This window comes from Branchiostoma floridae, chromosome 5 (assembly GCF_000003815.2).
Source record: "Branchiostoma floridae strain S238N-H82 chromosome 5, Bfl_VNyyK, whole genome shotgun sequence".
Lineage (NCBI taxonomy): Eukaryota > Metazoa > Chordata > Leptocardii > Amphioxiformes > Branchiostomatidae > Branchiostoma > Branchiostoma floridae.
Genome location: NC_049983.1, coordinates 21,564,743 through 21,579,573, shown reverse-complemented (window position 1 = coordinate 21,579,573; position 14,831 = coordinate 21,564,743). Strand labels below are relative to the sequence as shown.

General features: G+C 40.1%; 1 protein-coding gene across 1 annotated transcript in view; it reads left to right on the top strand.

The window, feature by feature from the left end:
• The window catches only part of LOC118416101 (putative helicase MOV-10), a gene marked incomplete in the record, with an annotated part of 18,316 nt that extends 3,806 nt beyond the window's left edge, over nucleotides 1-14,510 (top strand). The window contains 14 exon segments of the mRNA XM_035821165.1: nucleotides 1-44; nucleotides 386-539; nucleotides 1,182-1,333; nucleotides 1,738-1,923; nucleotides 2,470-2,617; nucleotides 3,148-3,309; nucleotides 3,609-3,712; nucleotides 4,090-4,295; nucleotides 6,385-6,812; nucleotides 7,195-7,371; nucleotides 7,583-7,671; nucleotides 7,951-8,066; nucleotides 9,768-12,049; nucleotides 12,196-14,510. Coding sequence (XP_035677058.1) covers nucleotides 1-44; nucleotides 386-539; nucleotides 1,182-1,333; nucleotides 1,738-1,923; nucleotides 2,470-2,617; nucleotides 3,148-3,309; nucleotides 3,609-3,712; nucleotides 4,090-4,295; nucleotides 6,385-6,812; nucleotides 7,195-7,371; nucleotides 7,583-7,671; nucleotides 7,951-8,066; nucleotides 9,768-9,898 — 2,097 coding nt within the window.
• Between the last annotated feature and the right edge of the window lie 321 nt (nucleotides 14,511-14,831).

The following is a 14,831-nucleotide window of genomic DNA, read 5'->3' as shown; positions in this document are numbered from 1 at the left end:
GAGGACATGCCAGAGGCTGACAAGACTGACCTGCACATCACCAGGTAAGCAGTTACCAAATTACAGAAATCCCAACGAGAAGAAGAAGAAACAAGTACCTTTTTTGATACACTCTTTCTTTATATCTTTTCTGTTTAAAACAATTACTTGTTCAACTTACTGGTCACAGATAGATATATTCTCCATTGATAGCCCAAATCCACTAACATGTGACATGTGAAAGTTTCCATTAATTCCAATATACATGTTAAGCAAAGTCTATGTTTATATGCATCTGTGTAAGTTGCAGCAAATAGCAAATTTGTTTAGAATAGAATGAGGATTTGTCCATGGTTTATAATCGTGTAATAATGCACCCTACCTAAGTCTATCTATCTAATTCCAGGGCTCTGTTGGAGAACAGCATGACCATTGACACCCTGTCCCCGCGGTTCTCCTGCCTGCTGCACATGGAGGAGGTACAGATGGAGGTGGACATCCGGCGCTACGACATGCAGGGAGCCGTGATGTCACGCAAGGGCAACATGCTCCTGCTCAAGGTCAGACTTCAGCACAAACTGTAGTAGATTTATACCCGAGAAATAGTCTACATGTTGAAGTTGCCCGTGCATCTGTAACAGCTGCTTAGGGGTGGCACCCATCTAGATTTCTAGTACCCGTCTCGTTTCTCTATTTCACACATTTTGAAAGCTACTACAGTGCTCCTCTGCTAATGATGTGTGTGTTTAACTCTCATACTCTTCCTCATGAATGCTGAGTGCTAAGCAGAGAAAGCAGCATGTGGCACTTTTGAAGTATTTGACCTCAGTACCGAATACAAGGCAAACACTCTACCCACTTGGCCATTGCACCAGTAAAATAAACACGGCACAAATTGATTATACAGTGCAACATAATGAGGTGGTGGCAGGAAATTTTGTTTGGGGTAAAGCAAGACAAGGGTTTCTGCATCTCCATCTTCTGGTGCTGCCATCACTGACATGTGATACTTCCAGTATTCTACATTTGTCGTTACCTCCGTTAAATGGAGGTATTGTAGTGACTGCTGTGTGTGTTTGTGACAGAGATGTCTGTCTGCAAGATAACTAGGGAATGCCTGAATGTTTGGTATGTGGGTCTAGGTCTTTTATAAGACCTTGAAATGCTTGTTTTTGTTTAAATGAATGATATTCTTTGTGTAGGTACCAGGTCTTGCGGAGAATCGACCATCCGTACTGAGAGGTGATTTCCTGTTTGCTCGTGAGAGAGGGCCAGATGGCGTGGACAATGTGGAGTTCAAAGGTTATGTTCACCACATAGAACGGGACTGTGTCAGCCTTGGCTTCAATTATCGGTTAGTCTGTGATTACATCTACAGGTCTTTTCCTTGTTTGCCTAATGTCTTTTCCCTTAGTACCCGTGAAAGATGGTAGATCAGATGTCAACCTTGGAAGACAAACTTGGCTTTGATAACATATCTCAGTGTGGCATACTTTGTTTACAGAGAGAAAATCAGTTTTGTAGATTAACTGGTATTCAGCAGTTACATTTCTCCTTTGCTTCAAATACCAAAATCCATTGGACCTGTTTATGTGCATTAAAAGGAAACTCAACTTTCTTTCTAATACTAGAACAAGAAACTAATTTTTGGCTTTGCATGTCACAATGATGTTCCAGATGTACCAATTGAAAAAAAAAAACGAACATGAGATTTCAGCTCTGTTGCAGGTTGAATAACCTCCAGTTTATGTCCCTCAGGTTGTTGGACAAGTTTATTGACGGGATGAAGTTCGATGTGCGCTTCTCGTTCAACCGCCTGCCACAGCGCCTGCAGCACCGCGCCGTGCAGCTGGCGGAGGAGCACAGCCTCGGGGACGTGCTGTTTCCCACGCTGCAGATTGCGGGGTCAAAGGGCATCCTGCACTCTCCCACTGAGCAGCTAAAGTGAGTGTTTGTAGGAGAAATGTTGACCATGATCCTGAGTTAATAGCTTAAAGAAAGAAATTTGCATCTGTTGTATTATGAGACAATGATGTTGCCATTTTATCACCCCTTTAAGTAACATCTATCAAAATATAATTTTATATTCACCATTTTATCACCCATTTGAGTAACATCTATTAAGACATAATTTTATATTCACCAGCCTAAAACTTGATGAGATCTCCAATACAACATTCTGAAGAATAATGCACTCCTGCTTATCTCAATAGAGATCTCTTAACCATACTGTTTTTCAAAGTAGTGGATATATGTAGCCTGGTAGATAAATGTTAATGAAGGTTGCAGTAATGTTTGATTTTACTTTCTATTTTCTCTTCATTGCATATTCCTTTGTGCTAAACTCATAAAATCATTTACCTTGAGAAGTTGTGTCACAAAAAGTAATGTTCGATAAGCTATGTGCATCATAAGTGATGCTTGCATCACTCTTAGCTGCATCAATCCTGAATCTGATGCGACCCTAACCTGGTGCTGTGTTTACTACAGGCTGTATGACCGCTCCATAGAGGAGAATGCTGAGCAGTACCTCGCTGTACGCCACATCGTTGCCGGGTCATCCCGCCCTGCCCCCTACCTCCTGTTTGGTCCGCCAGGTACCGGCAAGACTGTTACACTGGTGGAGGCCATCAAACAGGTCTGTATCAATTGTCTCAATCTCTCCAATTTCCTAGGCATTTTTTTCTTTCCTAGAGGTAAAAAGGGAACTCATTGCCACAAAGTACGGTTAGGGCACCCTCATTAGTAAGCTTTAAACAATGCTAGCAGCTACTTGTGCAAAGGTAGATGTGACAGGTCATTCTGTGTAATACAACCAGCTGCTGCCTTGCCCCATGCCTGTGAAGTTGATGTGTTATGCTGAAGGGCAGTTGTATAATGGCTTTATATACAGATTAGGTCTGTCTCCAGGATCCGTCCATCCATCCCGGGATGGAGATTTGCTTGTTGGGACAAATAATAATTTTACCCCATACGTCCAAAAAAAATGACATGAAACTGTTGAAAATGTACTTTAATGTGCTTATAGTGATACATTTAACCAGAAAACTGAACAACATGGGATCCCAAACAATGAGTGGGACAGAAAAAATTCTAAGCTGGAGACAGCCCTGCTACAGATACAGAAAATGGACTTGACTTACATTGCTTTCCTGTCTGCCTCCCCAGGTTCTAAAGTGCCTTCCCAGCAGCACGGTGCTGGCGTGTGCTCCCTCCAACAGCGCAGCTGACCTGCTGACCCAGCGTCTGCTGAACCACATCCCTGCAGCACAGCTCATCAGGCTCAACGCGCTGTCACGCTCGTGGGATAACGTGCCTTCAAGCATCAAGGTACAGACAGCCTTTGGTTCTGATTCATAACATATATCGTTTCCATTTTTAAGCATTGTGTCTATCTAAAATGAATGCCTCTAAGACAGTTGTATTGCCCAGTTACCAAACTACTACCTCATCTCAATTGTATGTAATTTTGCATAACATATAGTTTGATTTGTAGAGACAGAATCTAATTACTGATATTAACATGACATCATCCCATTTGATTTTTGTATCCTAATGATAATGAATTGTCCTCACTACTGATATGAGCTTTGTGGTAGAAGACTACAGTTGAGTTTTTGTTCTCCCAGAATGTGTGTAACTACGACCGCATGACTGGCAAGTACAGCTTCCCTGCCAAACAAGAGCTGCAGAAATACAAGGTGCTGGTCACCACACTCGTCACTGCTGGCAGGTGAGAAATCTGATGTTTGCAATGAGGCTTAAGTATTTTTGTTTCGGTCAGAAAGTGCTAGCAAAGTCTCGAAGTGTACATGTCTAAGTCAGTGACTGCAATTCTGTATGAAATACAAGGAGCATAATCACCCATTTGTTGTCAACGTATTATAGTAGCCTGGGTGCCATCCTATTTAGTTTACTAGGGCTCCCAAACTCTCCTTTATCCTGAATGCCATCCTAGTTAGTTTACCATGGCCCCCATACTCTACCCTTACCAACTAAGTTGTTGCTTAGGATAGAGTATTGGAATCTCCATAACTACATGTAGCTAGGATGGTATCCAGGCTCAAACTCTATAGAAATTAGAATAATGTCTTTTTGTCAATCTTCCAGACTTGCTTCAGCTAACTTCCCACCCGGCCACTTCACCCATGTCTTCATTGATGAAGCTGGCCATGCTGTTGAGCCTGAGTGCCTGATTGCTCTGGCAGGGCTGTTGGACTTCCACACGCCTGACGGAGGACAGCTCGTCCTGGCTGGGGACCCCAAACAGTTGGGACCCGTCCTCAGGTCGCCATTTGCTGTGCAGTTTGGCCTTGGTGAGAATAAAGTCTTGCTCTCTTTTAGCTTAAGGCAGTTAACAGGAGGCAGGACCTGGTTAGGGCATTTGTTCAAAGTTTTTGCTTTGTACAGAGCAGTTAATACTGCAGTGATGCATGCTGCAGATAGGGGGAGCTTTTGAGAGGGCTTGTCAATAGCCAGGTTTGGTGTGCACTCATTGTGGACATCTTGACCTCACTGTATGAAGTTTATTTTGTAGGTTGATATCTTAGAGCTTCACAAAGGTTTCTTCTTAAAGGATGTACCATAAAGGAAACACCCCTTGTGTATAAGTTATATATGATCCCTTTGCAAATCAAAAGTGGGCTTTGCTTGCTTTCTTGCTTAAGTCCATCCAATCCATCAAGTGTCAAGATAGCAGACCATGTGTACCTGCTGCTCATTGCCCAGTAGATGCCATTTTACAAAAAGATACTTTCTGGATACCCTCAAAAATTAAGTCAAAGATATTCTATTGCCACAGATCTGTTGATGGCATGATGAGTCTCTTTGGTAGAAGCATAGAGTATCAAACTGGTGATGGGTATTTTGAGTCTGTTTGCATTATTTGTGCAATTTGGTAAACATTCTAAAAGGAGAGCTGAACAGAAATTGCTTAAACTGTCTGCACTGATTGTAGTTTTGAATTTCTGGCATTTGTAATTTCTGTCCGATAATGCAGTTCACCTAAGAGGAATTTTAAAGTTTGACCACTCCAGTTCTATATGTAATGTTATAAATCATTTCATCTGGTATCAATAGCAACATCAGTCTTTCAAAGGATACAAAAACAAGGTGACCACTCTGTAGACACGACATGACAAAAACTGTCTCCTAAGCTTTAGATTCAAACAGGCTGTTCACAGTTTGTAGTAGTCTGTTTGTCTAGAAATTGTATTGCTGTCTCTGTTGAGCTACACCAGGTAAGGAGCTAGCCCCATCAGCACCTTTTGTGTGCCCACCTGACCCAGTGTCAATAAAGATATCAGTCTTGTTTGGCGGGGTGTTCAATAGCTCCTGTGTAAGGAATACATCCTACAGTTTGTTAAGTGCCTTCTCTGTGTGCATCCCACTCTTTGCCTGACCCAAATGTGTCCTGTTCTGAAAATTGATCACCACAAGTACAACGACTGGAGATAAGTACAAGGGCAAATAGTGCTGTCCTACCACCAGTTATCTTTGTTTGGCTAGTCCTGCCGTATCTGGGGCGGGGCCTTTCATTCTCTTTTGCTTGCAGTACAGAGTTTGTAGTGGGGTTTAACAGATTAAGAAAATCCAGAGTTTTGTTAGATTTTGTCAAGTTCAAAAGGTCACTTAATGGCAGAATAAAGTTGAAAATTTTGTGGATAGAAGGGTCCTACATGTATCTTTAAAGCTTTTCTTCTAAGGCCCCTTTTCACTATATGGCAATTACTCAAGGAAAATTGGATTTGTGTCACCCTTGATTTTATAATTGGCATATGATGCGAGATGTAGTGTATGATTTGAAATACAACAAAACACAAAATTTAATATGAAGTATTCTTTATTTTTGAAAGTAGTTGTAAGATTTGTGAAATCTTTAGTCACTGAGTGGAGTCAGCGTTTTCACAGCCTCATATGGGAGGTGGTTGAGGCCATTTAGCTTTTACATTGTACAAAGTACCTGTAGGTTATAGTCTTGCCTATTCCTCTGAAAAATGCCATAGGGAGAGAGTCAAGTTATTATGGCTAATATATCTAAGCCCTGACGTCCTCTTACAAGGTCAATAACAAATGCTTTGCACTTTCCATTGGTATTCTCTATCTATGGAACAGGTCTTTGGTATCTCATGCCTGTCAGTCATGACTCGAGACTCTTTTTAATGGAGACAAAATGTTCTACTTGTTTAGCCCACCCAAATAACAACAAACAAGGCCAGTCAAAGTACATAGCATTCATAGCAAGCTTGCAGCCCCATTGACTTTTGAGCCATATTGAAGTGACTTGCCTTTAAGAGACTTTTGTAGTATGGAGAATCTACAAGACAGATCATTACAGAAAACCTTGTCACCTAGACATATCCATGCTGTGTTTTTTCCTCATGTTTGTGCTCTTTCTTGTACCAGACGTGTCTCTGCTGGAGCGCTACATGACGACCTGTGACCTTTACCAGCGCATGCCCACCACCCCTGGCAGCCAAGCCGTTCCCTACGACCCCAGGTTTGTCACCAAGCTGCTGCGTAACTACCGTAACCATCCCGCCATCCTCCAACTGCCCAGCCTGGAGTTCTACGACGGCGAGCTGATACCCTGTGCCGACAAGCTCGCCCGCGAATCCCTCTGCAACCTGGAGATGCTCCCCAAGAAGGGATTTCCCATCATCTTCCATGGAGTTGTTGGGGAAGACCTGCGGGAGGAGAGGAGCCCCTCGTTCTTTAACCCTGAGGAGGTGGTGACTGTGCTGAGGCACACACGGGACCTGCTGGAGGCCAAGGGACTGGGCATCAAGATCACTGAGAAGGAGATAGGGATCATATCCCCCTACAGGAAACAGGTATTGTACTTTGTTTTGTTTTTTTAAAGGTAGTTTTGGTGTGTTTCAGTCACTGAAATAAGAAGGGAAGGATTACAGTTGTCAGTATTTTAAGGCAGAAGAAATAAAGGCGCTGTATGGCCATATTTTGAACAGAGATTGATTTTTCATTAAGTGATTGATCTATTGATAATGATATCCAATAATAGAAAGGCATATGACATGAGAATAAACAGCTATAGACTATAATAGAGATAGGGGAACGGCTTCCTTGTATGACAAACTACATAAAGCATGATCCATCTAACAACATTTTGTCCTATGATGCTTCAGCCTTCATATGACTTACAAACAGTGCTGTTTCAGGATAGAAACATATTTTGCCATCAACATTGCTTTTCAGGTTAACAAGATACAAAGGATGATGAAGGCCCATCACCTGAGCAACATCAAGGTCGGGTCAGTAGAGGAGTTCCAAGGAGAGGAGAGGCGCATCATCATCATCTCCACGGTCCGCAGCAACCCAGACTTTCTCCCAATGGACATAGACTTCAAACTGGGCTTTCTCAGGAACCCAAAGGTGAGACCAGGATAAACTTGAGAAAAAAATGTCAGTATGCAACCCAAGTCAGAAGTGTATGTTGTTATCAGAATTACTTTTTAGTTGCTCCCAAGTTGATCTCACAAATTGTACCATTACAAAAATGAACATGGTTGGATCTTCTCTCAGAAGATGAAACTCAATTGGGATATTAATCGTTGTAATGTTTCATCCTCCCTTCTGTATACAGAGGTTTAATGTCGCCATCACTCGCAGCAAGGCCCTGCTGATTATAGTGGGAAACCCCCATGTTTTGAGCAGAGACAAGCACTGGAACAGGTTGGTAATGCCACAGAACCACAAGTTGGTTAAGATACAAAAGTCTTGTATGATGTGCAAAATGAATTTCACTTTTTAAAGGAATTTTTTTTTTAAACTACTTAAAAGTAGTTTTCAAATCTTATTTTTAATTACATGAGCTGTATTCTAACACGCATTGCACTTTGTTGACTTTGAAACATAAATGACTGAGACATATTTACAAAAAAGACATGGTTAAAAAAATCATTGCTCATTACTCAGAAAAAATGGACTAAAATTTGTCTTGTCCCCGTGCAGCTTCCTGGAGTACTGCATCGGGAACGGTGCCTATGTCGGGTGTGACTTCCAGACTGCAGAGGATGAGGCAGAGGAGATCACACAGAGGCTTGCAGCTGTGGGGCTGGACGATGAGGGTAGGAATGAGGTTTACTGATGCTCATGTCTTGATAATGTACAGTCAAAACTGGTCAAGAACACCACTCAGGAGACCAATAAATCTGGTCTATGTGGAGAGTTTGTCACTGTTGACAGGATTCTTAATGCTAGTGACAATGGGAAAAACTATGTATGGGAATAGGGTGACATAGGCCAGGTGGTCCTTATGTAGAGGTGGTTACGTGTACAGGTTTGGCTGTATTTGGTATTAGGTGGTTCAACTGCTCTCTCTCGTTTTAGTGTGGCTGAATTACAAGTCTGGAGTAGCTCGGGTGACCCCAATAAAGACAATAATTGCCCCAATCGTTATATGTTAAAGGTCACTTTGAATTTGGTACTTTGGGATTTTGTAATGCCTCATGAACATATATTGAAATATAAGGCATTATATATCAGCCAAATGTGCAGTAAATGCAAATAACGTTTTTGCCGGGAAGCATTTGCATCATTTTCAATTCACAATGTTTTCTCATGGAGGAAGCAAAGTTAACATTTTAGTCATTTACGAAAGGACATGGCTGCCAATTACACATGTGTCGAATGTCAGGGCTGGTTATATTTGCTGTATTGGTCAGTGAGACCTACTTTTAACTTTGATTGACATGTTAGAAAATACAGGAAACGTTTGAGGAAGTATGTGGTTAATTACAGAATGTTTGACTGCTTCGTTGACACTTTATATTAAGGCACTCAAGTTTGTGTAGGTTGTTTTTCTTGTCAGATTGTATACAGGAAACTATACAACAACAGCTGTTCCAATGTGTTTTTTAGTCCAAATTTTTTAAGTCTGTCTGGCCTACTGTAAACACTTAACAGATTGCCGAAATTTACTACATTGTTTCAAGAATATCTTAAGAAGTGCTTCTGTAAGCTTAAGTGTAATGCCGAAAGACATTTTTTTAACCAGCTATACAGATACAGAATATGTCCAGTTTGTAATGTTCCATTTTCCAGAGTTGATATTATGAAAACACTTCACATGTTGTTGGGCACAAACACAAGGCTATTTTTCCAAAATATACAAAAGTCATGATATGAAAGGACAGTGGAAAAAAGGGCAAGGGTAAAAACAACTTGCAGGTCATCACAGTACACTGCAACCTGGGTGGTATTCTGGTGCGAACTAAAGCCCAAATAATAGCAATGTGTGATTTGTTCTGCCAATTTTCATGGGTAACAATTATGTCGTAAGGGACACATTTCCAGCGCAGTGACCCATTAAATGTGCAGCTGTCAGAGAACTAACATGCTAAAGCTATATTTATTTTAGCAGAAGTCTGGCCATCTTCCAATTAGAGTAAGCCAGTAACCCACACCTTTACACATCAGTGGTAAACACAATATAACTGTATGGACCAATCAGATTTCAGAGTTGTACCAAGATGGCGGACTTCTAATTTCCAAGCAGATGTATCGTTTGGGCTTGTTTGTGTGCAAAATCCCCATGCTGCATTTTCCCACTTTATGCCTTACCCTGTAAATAAAATAAATTGAGCTTTAGCCATACATAACTTTATTGTTACCTGATACTCATATTTTTTTGCTGCTTTCATGATTATTCTCTAATTCATACCAAGGAGCTTTTAAAAAGATCATACCAAAATAACACAGCCACTATATGTAGCTTGTGAAGAACATTTTGGCTTAATGATGTTGCTTACCTTTTATTTTTATTCCAGAGCCAGAGAAGGACAATGATGGAGAGAAGAAGGAAGAGGATGAGGAAGAGGACAGCGATGGAGACTGGGAGAAGATTGAAATGAGCGCTGCAGAACAGCTTCTCCAGCCTTCGTGGGGGGCAGACCACTGATGGAAGAGCCTGCCCAGAAGGAGGAGAGGTAAAAGATGGAACGGCTGTAGAAGATGGATGAAGGGGCAAAAGAGGATTAAAAGAGGTAGAAGATGGACACAACATATGCCCGGTTAGCATTTTGAAACATTGTACTCAACATTTTTCTATCAACTGTCAATTTGAGCAAGGAGCTTTTATCGATAAAAGCTCATTGATTTGAGGGAACACACATGATACCTATGCCAGGCTATATTGAGATCTTTACTTGCATGTTTTGAGTAAGTTTCTATCACAACCACACAAACATTTTTGGCCCTCTCTGGAAGTTGACATAATGTCTAACAGTGTTATGGTGCAACATATCATCATTTGGGGAAGTTGTTGACAGGAAAGAACAGTCGCTATGTCAGGTATGTCAGACATCGGTGTCGCCCACTCCTAAAGAGTCTGAGTCGTGACCTGGTGTGCCAAGTTCATCAGTGCAGGACAAGGTCATGTTTGCATGTCGTAGGTAAATTTGCACATTAACTTACCTGCTGGCACAAAGTAGTAGAATGAGTTGTTTTTAAAAATCCAATGGAATCTGGAAAATTTAGCAAATAGTACTGCATTGTTTTAATGAAGAAAAAACATTTAGCTTGCAAAATTGAAGCTAAGGTTAACTGTACTTTTACATTGATGTACTATTGAGATGAAACATTCTTTTAAACAAATCTGATTTAAAAAAAAACACTTTTTGCTTTCTTAAAATGTTAGTTAGGTATGTGAAAATATGACAAAATACTGATAAACAAGAGACAGGTGCAGATTACAGTTAACTATCTTTGTGATAGGTATTCTATGACTGTGTGCCATGGATATGCAAATCAGTTAGAGGAAACTCAGATCAACCCAGATACTATAGACATGTTTGTTATGTCCATCCTTGAGGATAGAAAGGGCAGTAGCCAGTATTATGATAGGATGGGACATGCCATGGTGTTAGTGCCAGTCCAGTTGTCCTCAGTGCGGTGGATCTATGCAGTACTCACAAACAGAACCTCACTGTGGAGGGTCCCGCATGTCTCCGACAGACAAGAGATCGCGAGCACATTCCTGCAGGAAAGGGACCGAAGTAGACTTTGACTACTGGGCTGGAATAATTGACTTTGGATTATGTGGAATTAGGACTTGTAAGCTTAGCATAGGGGTTTGCAATGCAGGGTCTATCTGGAGTCTAGCGGGAGATGTGTAGAGGCCCTGTCTGCAGCAATACAGTGTTGAGCACTTTGTCACAGGAGGACACACATTAAGCCCCTAGCTAGTGGCAGCATCATTAAGAAGCTGAAGAAAAACAAACAAGAACTTTAGGTAATGCCATGTTTTGCAAAGAAGGGAAGACTAGATCAGCCAGTATGAGCAGATAATCCAGTTGAACACACTTTGTTTGGGGAATTTGGTCATAAGATTACCTTAGTATATCAGGACAACCTAAAACCCTGATGTCCCACATACATTTCCTCACATTGTTTAAAAGTGTAGTTGTTTGTAAGTGTAGTTGACTGACTCTTCCCATACTTTCAGATCAATTGAATATACTGCCTGTATTGTAATTTCCAGTCTTATGTATCTATTTTGTTCAATACTGTTGCATATACATGTTCATGCATGTACATTGTGTATGAATATATACAACTAGAAGTTATCCATTACAGACTTCTACCCTTACATGACTAAGAATCTGAATGGGTTTTACTGCATTGGTTGCTGTTCATATTCAGGATATGAAGACTTTGTACAAAATGTAGTGTGGACAGTTCATGTCTGTTGCATGCTATTACATTTTTGAACAATGAGATGAAAAACACTAAAAACAGCCAGATGCATGTAGATTGATACACCAAACTCTGAGATAATCAATACAATATTTATACATCTTTTGATAAAGACTTGAATGTATACATTTTGCTGTAATCTCTTTATAGAAGGTACATTCCAGCAGGCCTGGCAGTCTCCACATTTTGCTGCTCTCATATTTCCTATCACATATGATGGAAACGTTAAGTTGGCATAAGCTATTGTATTTCAACTGACACAAGAGACCTGTATCAGATTTTGAAAATGTTGTTTACTGTATCTTCTTTCAGAATCTTTTTCAGTGAATCTATCTTATACAACCAATAGACTGAAGTTTTTTATCATTTGTTACATTCTATGATGCTATTGTATTTCAACTGACACAAGAGACCTGTATCAGATTTTGAAAATGTTGTTTACTGTATCTTCTTTCAGAATCTTTTCCAGTGAATCTATCTTATACAACCAATAGACTGAAGTTTTTTATCATTTGTTACATTCTATGATGCTATATGATTTTGTGGCCATTTTGCTTGGTGATTGGTTGGTAAAGTGGTTTAATATTTAAAATGTTCTTACTAGTTTCTATTTCTGTAGCTAACTTGTTTTTAAGTGTTGTTTACTAACAGAAGAAGTTGTGCTGTTTTAGATTAAGTACTTGTTTATGTACGAGTTGATTTTATGAAGAGCCCTTGTACAGTAGTTAAGATACACATTTTACTCATTGCGTCTACATTGCTTACATTTCATATCACCAACACAAAAAAAATATTTTTCTATTTTGCACCTGCATAGCTATGATACAAGAGTTTGTTACTGAATGAGAATTGTACAAATCTAAAGGCTGGAGAAGCAGATCTTTCTGAGATAAAAACAATCTTTTGGTGCATTTATCCAGAAATTGGGAATAATGTGATTGCACAGAACTTTATGAACCTAAGAATGTCAAGCGTACCAAGCAAGTTCACAATATACAATCAGTCTAGAGCTGACAATTATGTACTGGTACATTTTCCGCATAGTGTAGATAGAATAGAGTTCTATTTGATTGTGCCTGTAAATTACATCTGATGTGTCTAAGGCATGGGTGACTGCTGAAAAATGGAGACTACTACAACCTGTGAAATAAACAGAGTGCAATACATATGGGATTTAGAGACTGTGAGAGGTTTTGAGCATATTCTCCATTGTTTAGCTATCACCATGCCTGCAACTGATTGATATTTTCTATGCCAAACTGTTACTGTCTGCAGTCTTGTAGGCTAGACCTAGCAAAAGGATGTATGATTTGACTAGTCTGTGCATAACTGGCCTGTGCGTGTTGTATGTGAAAAAGAGTATGGTTCACATGCAATGCTATAGTGAGATATATGACGTTAGTTCAAACAGGCTACCTCCACAGCACTGAAGCATTGTATAACATCTACTTTCACCTTTGCAAGTTCTTCTGAGGGGCTAGTTGACTGAAACTGGCAACGAAAAATGCAATTGACTGTCACCTTTACAAATTTTTTTGAAAGATTTGCTGATTTTTCATCACCAGTTCAATCAACTCTCTCTAATGTGTTGGAAGTCGATACTGTAGAACTAAAGTAGACCAAACCCAATTACCCTTTTTCAACATCTGGTCTACAAGACTTGTAACCTGTTTGAACTGTAGTGCAATTCTGTACAGTCACATCATGCCTTTACACATGCCTGCACAGCAAAGTCTACACACCAAAGATACTGATATACCCTGGAGCTATGCTGAAGTTGTCTCTGTGGTGTTTCATGGACACAGCAGGCCACCACATTATGCAAATCAGTTTCCATATAGCTGATTCTCTGATTACTTGTAGAGTGGTTGTTAAGTAGGTGTTTTAAATCCAATAGGGACTTAATAAGGTGTTTTAATTAGGGAAATATTCCAGGTGGAACTAATGCTAACAAATTAGGGTTTTAGTTGCTGTGTTAATGACTTTTAGGTAAGTTTTGGTACTTGTACTGTAGAGTAGGTTGATGGAAGTTTAGAGAAGTTGTTTTGTCCTCTGTAAACTGTCCTATCAATTTTAAGGATGTTGTTGTGACTGTCAAGAAGTGCCTGGAAACAAAGATGGTGGTTGTACTTAACAAGGGATGAAACATTGAAGCTATTGCATTTGGGTTGCTACGAAGAAGATGTAAGAATAGCTTAAGCCTGGTATTAGCAGGTATTTGTCTAACCTTTGCAACTAGCAGATGAAGAGGGCATGCTGTTTACAAAAGCACAGACAGACAACTTTACGAACATCCTTAGACTTGATTGGATATGGCTCAATACTGTTTGAGCAGAATCTCTCCTCTTACCTCAAAGTTGATAGTCTCCAAACAGACTTCATAGGGCTGTAGGTATTGTCCTAAATGTGATATCAACATTTTATCTGTCCAGATTGGCCTTGTCATAGATCTAGACTTTTGCATGCCACCCATACCTATGACTATCCAACTTACACGAGGACATAGTAGCCCTGTAAAGTCTGTTTAAGGATTGCAACAGCTGTCACATTCCACATGGAAGGCACCCATGTGCCACATGAAGTGCCTGAGAGGCCTTGGAGTAATATTGTTGCATGTTCACTTTTTAGACCAACCTGTCCACTGCTATCACTGATGTGTGATGTGCATAAGACTTTGTGTTACGTTTGTCAATATCATTATGCAGATGCCATCTTTAAAGGAAATGCCACCCTGTTCAATAGAACATGTTTTCTCCACTCAGGAGACCTGTATTAGCCCGGATGTTTTGCAGTAGATTTTAATAAAACTAATTTTCTTAAGAACTGCTTCCTGTAGTCTTTGAGATCTGTAGTTTCCAGGTGTCTGTGTTAAACATGCAGTTTTACACATAACACAACAGAACTAGATTCCACCTATGAAAGTAAGTATTTCACACTAGAACAAGTACAGATTGTACAGAGAGAATCACAGTGTGTGTGTTTGTGCTAGTTACAGATGTATATTTTTTTCTGTCATATTTATCCAGGGTAATCCAACTGCATGCCTACATTGGCCTTGAGCATTATTATAACAAATTCTTATAACAGAGCCCAATGAGCATGAAACGATTAAGATGTACTAGTAATAGTACAGGAAT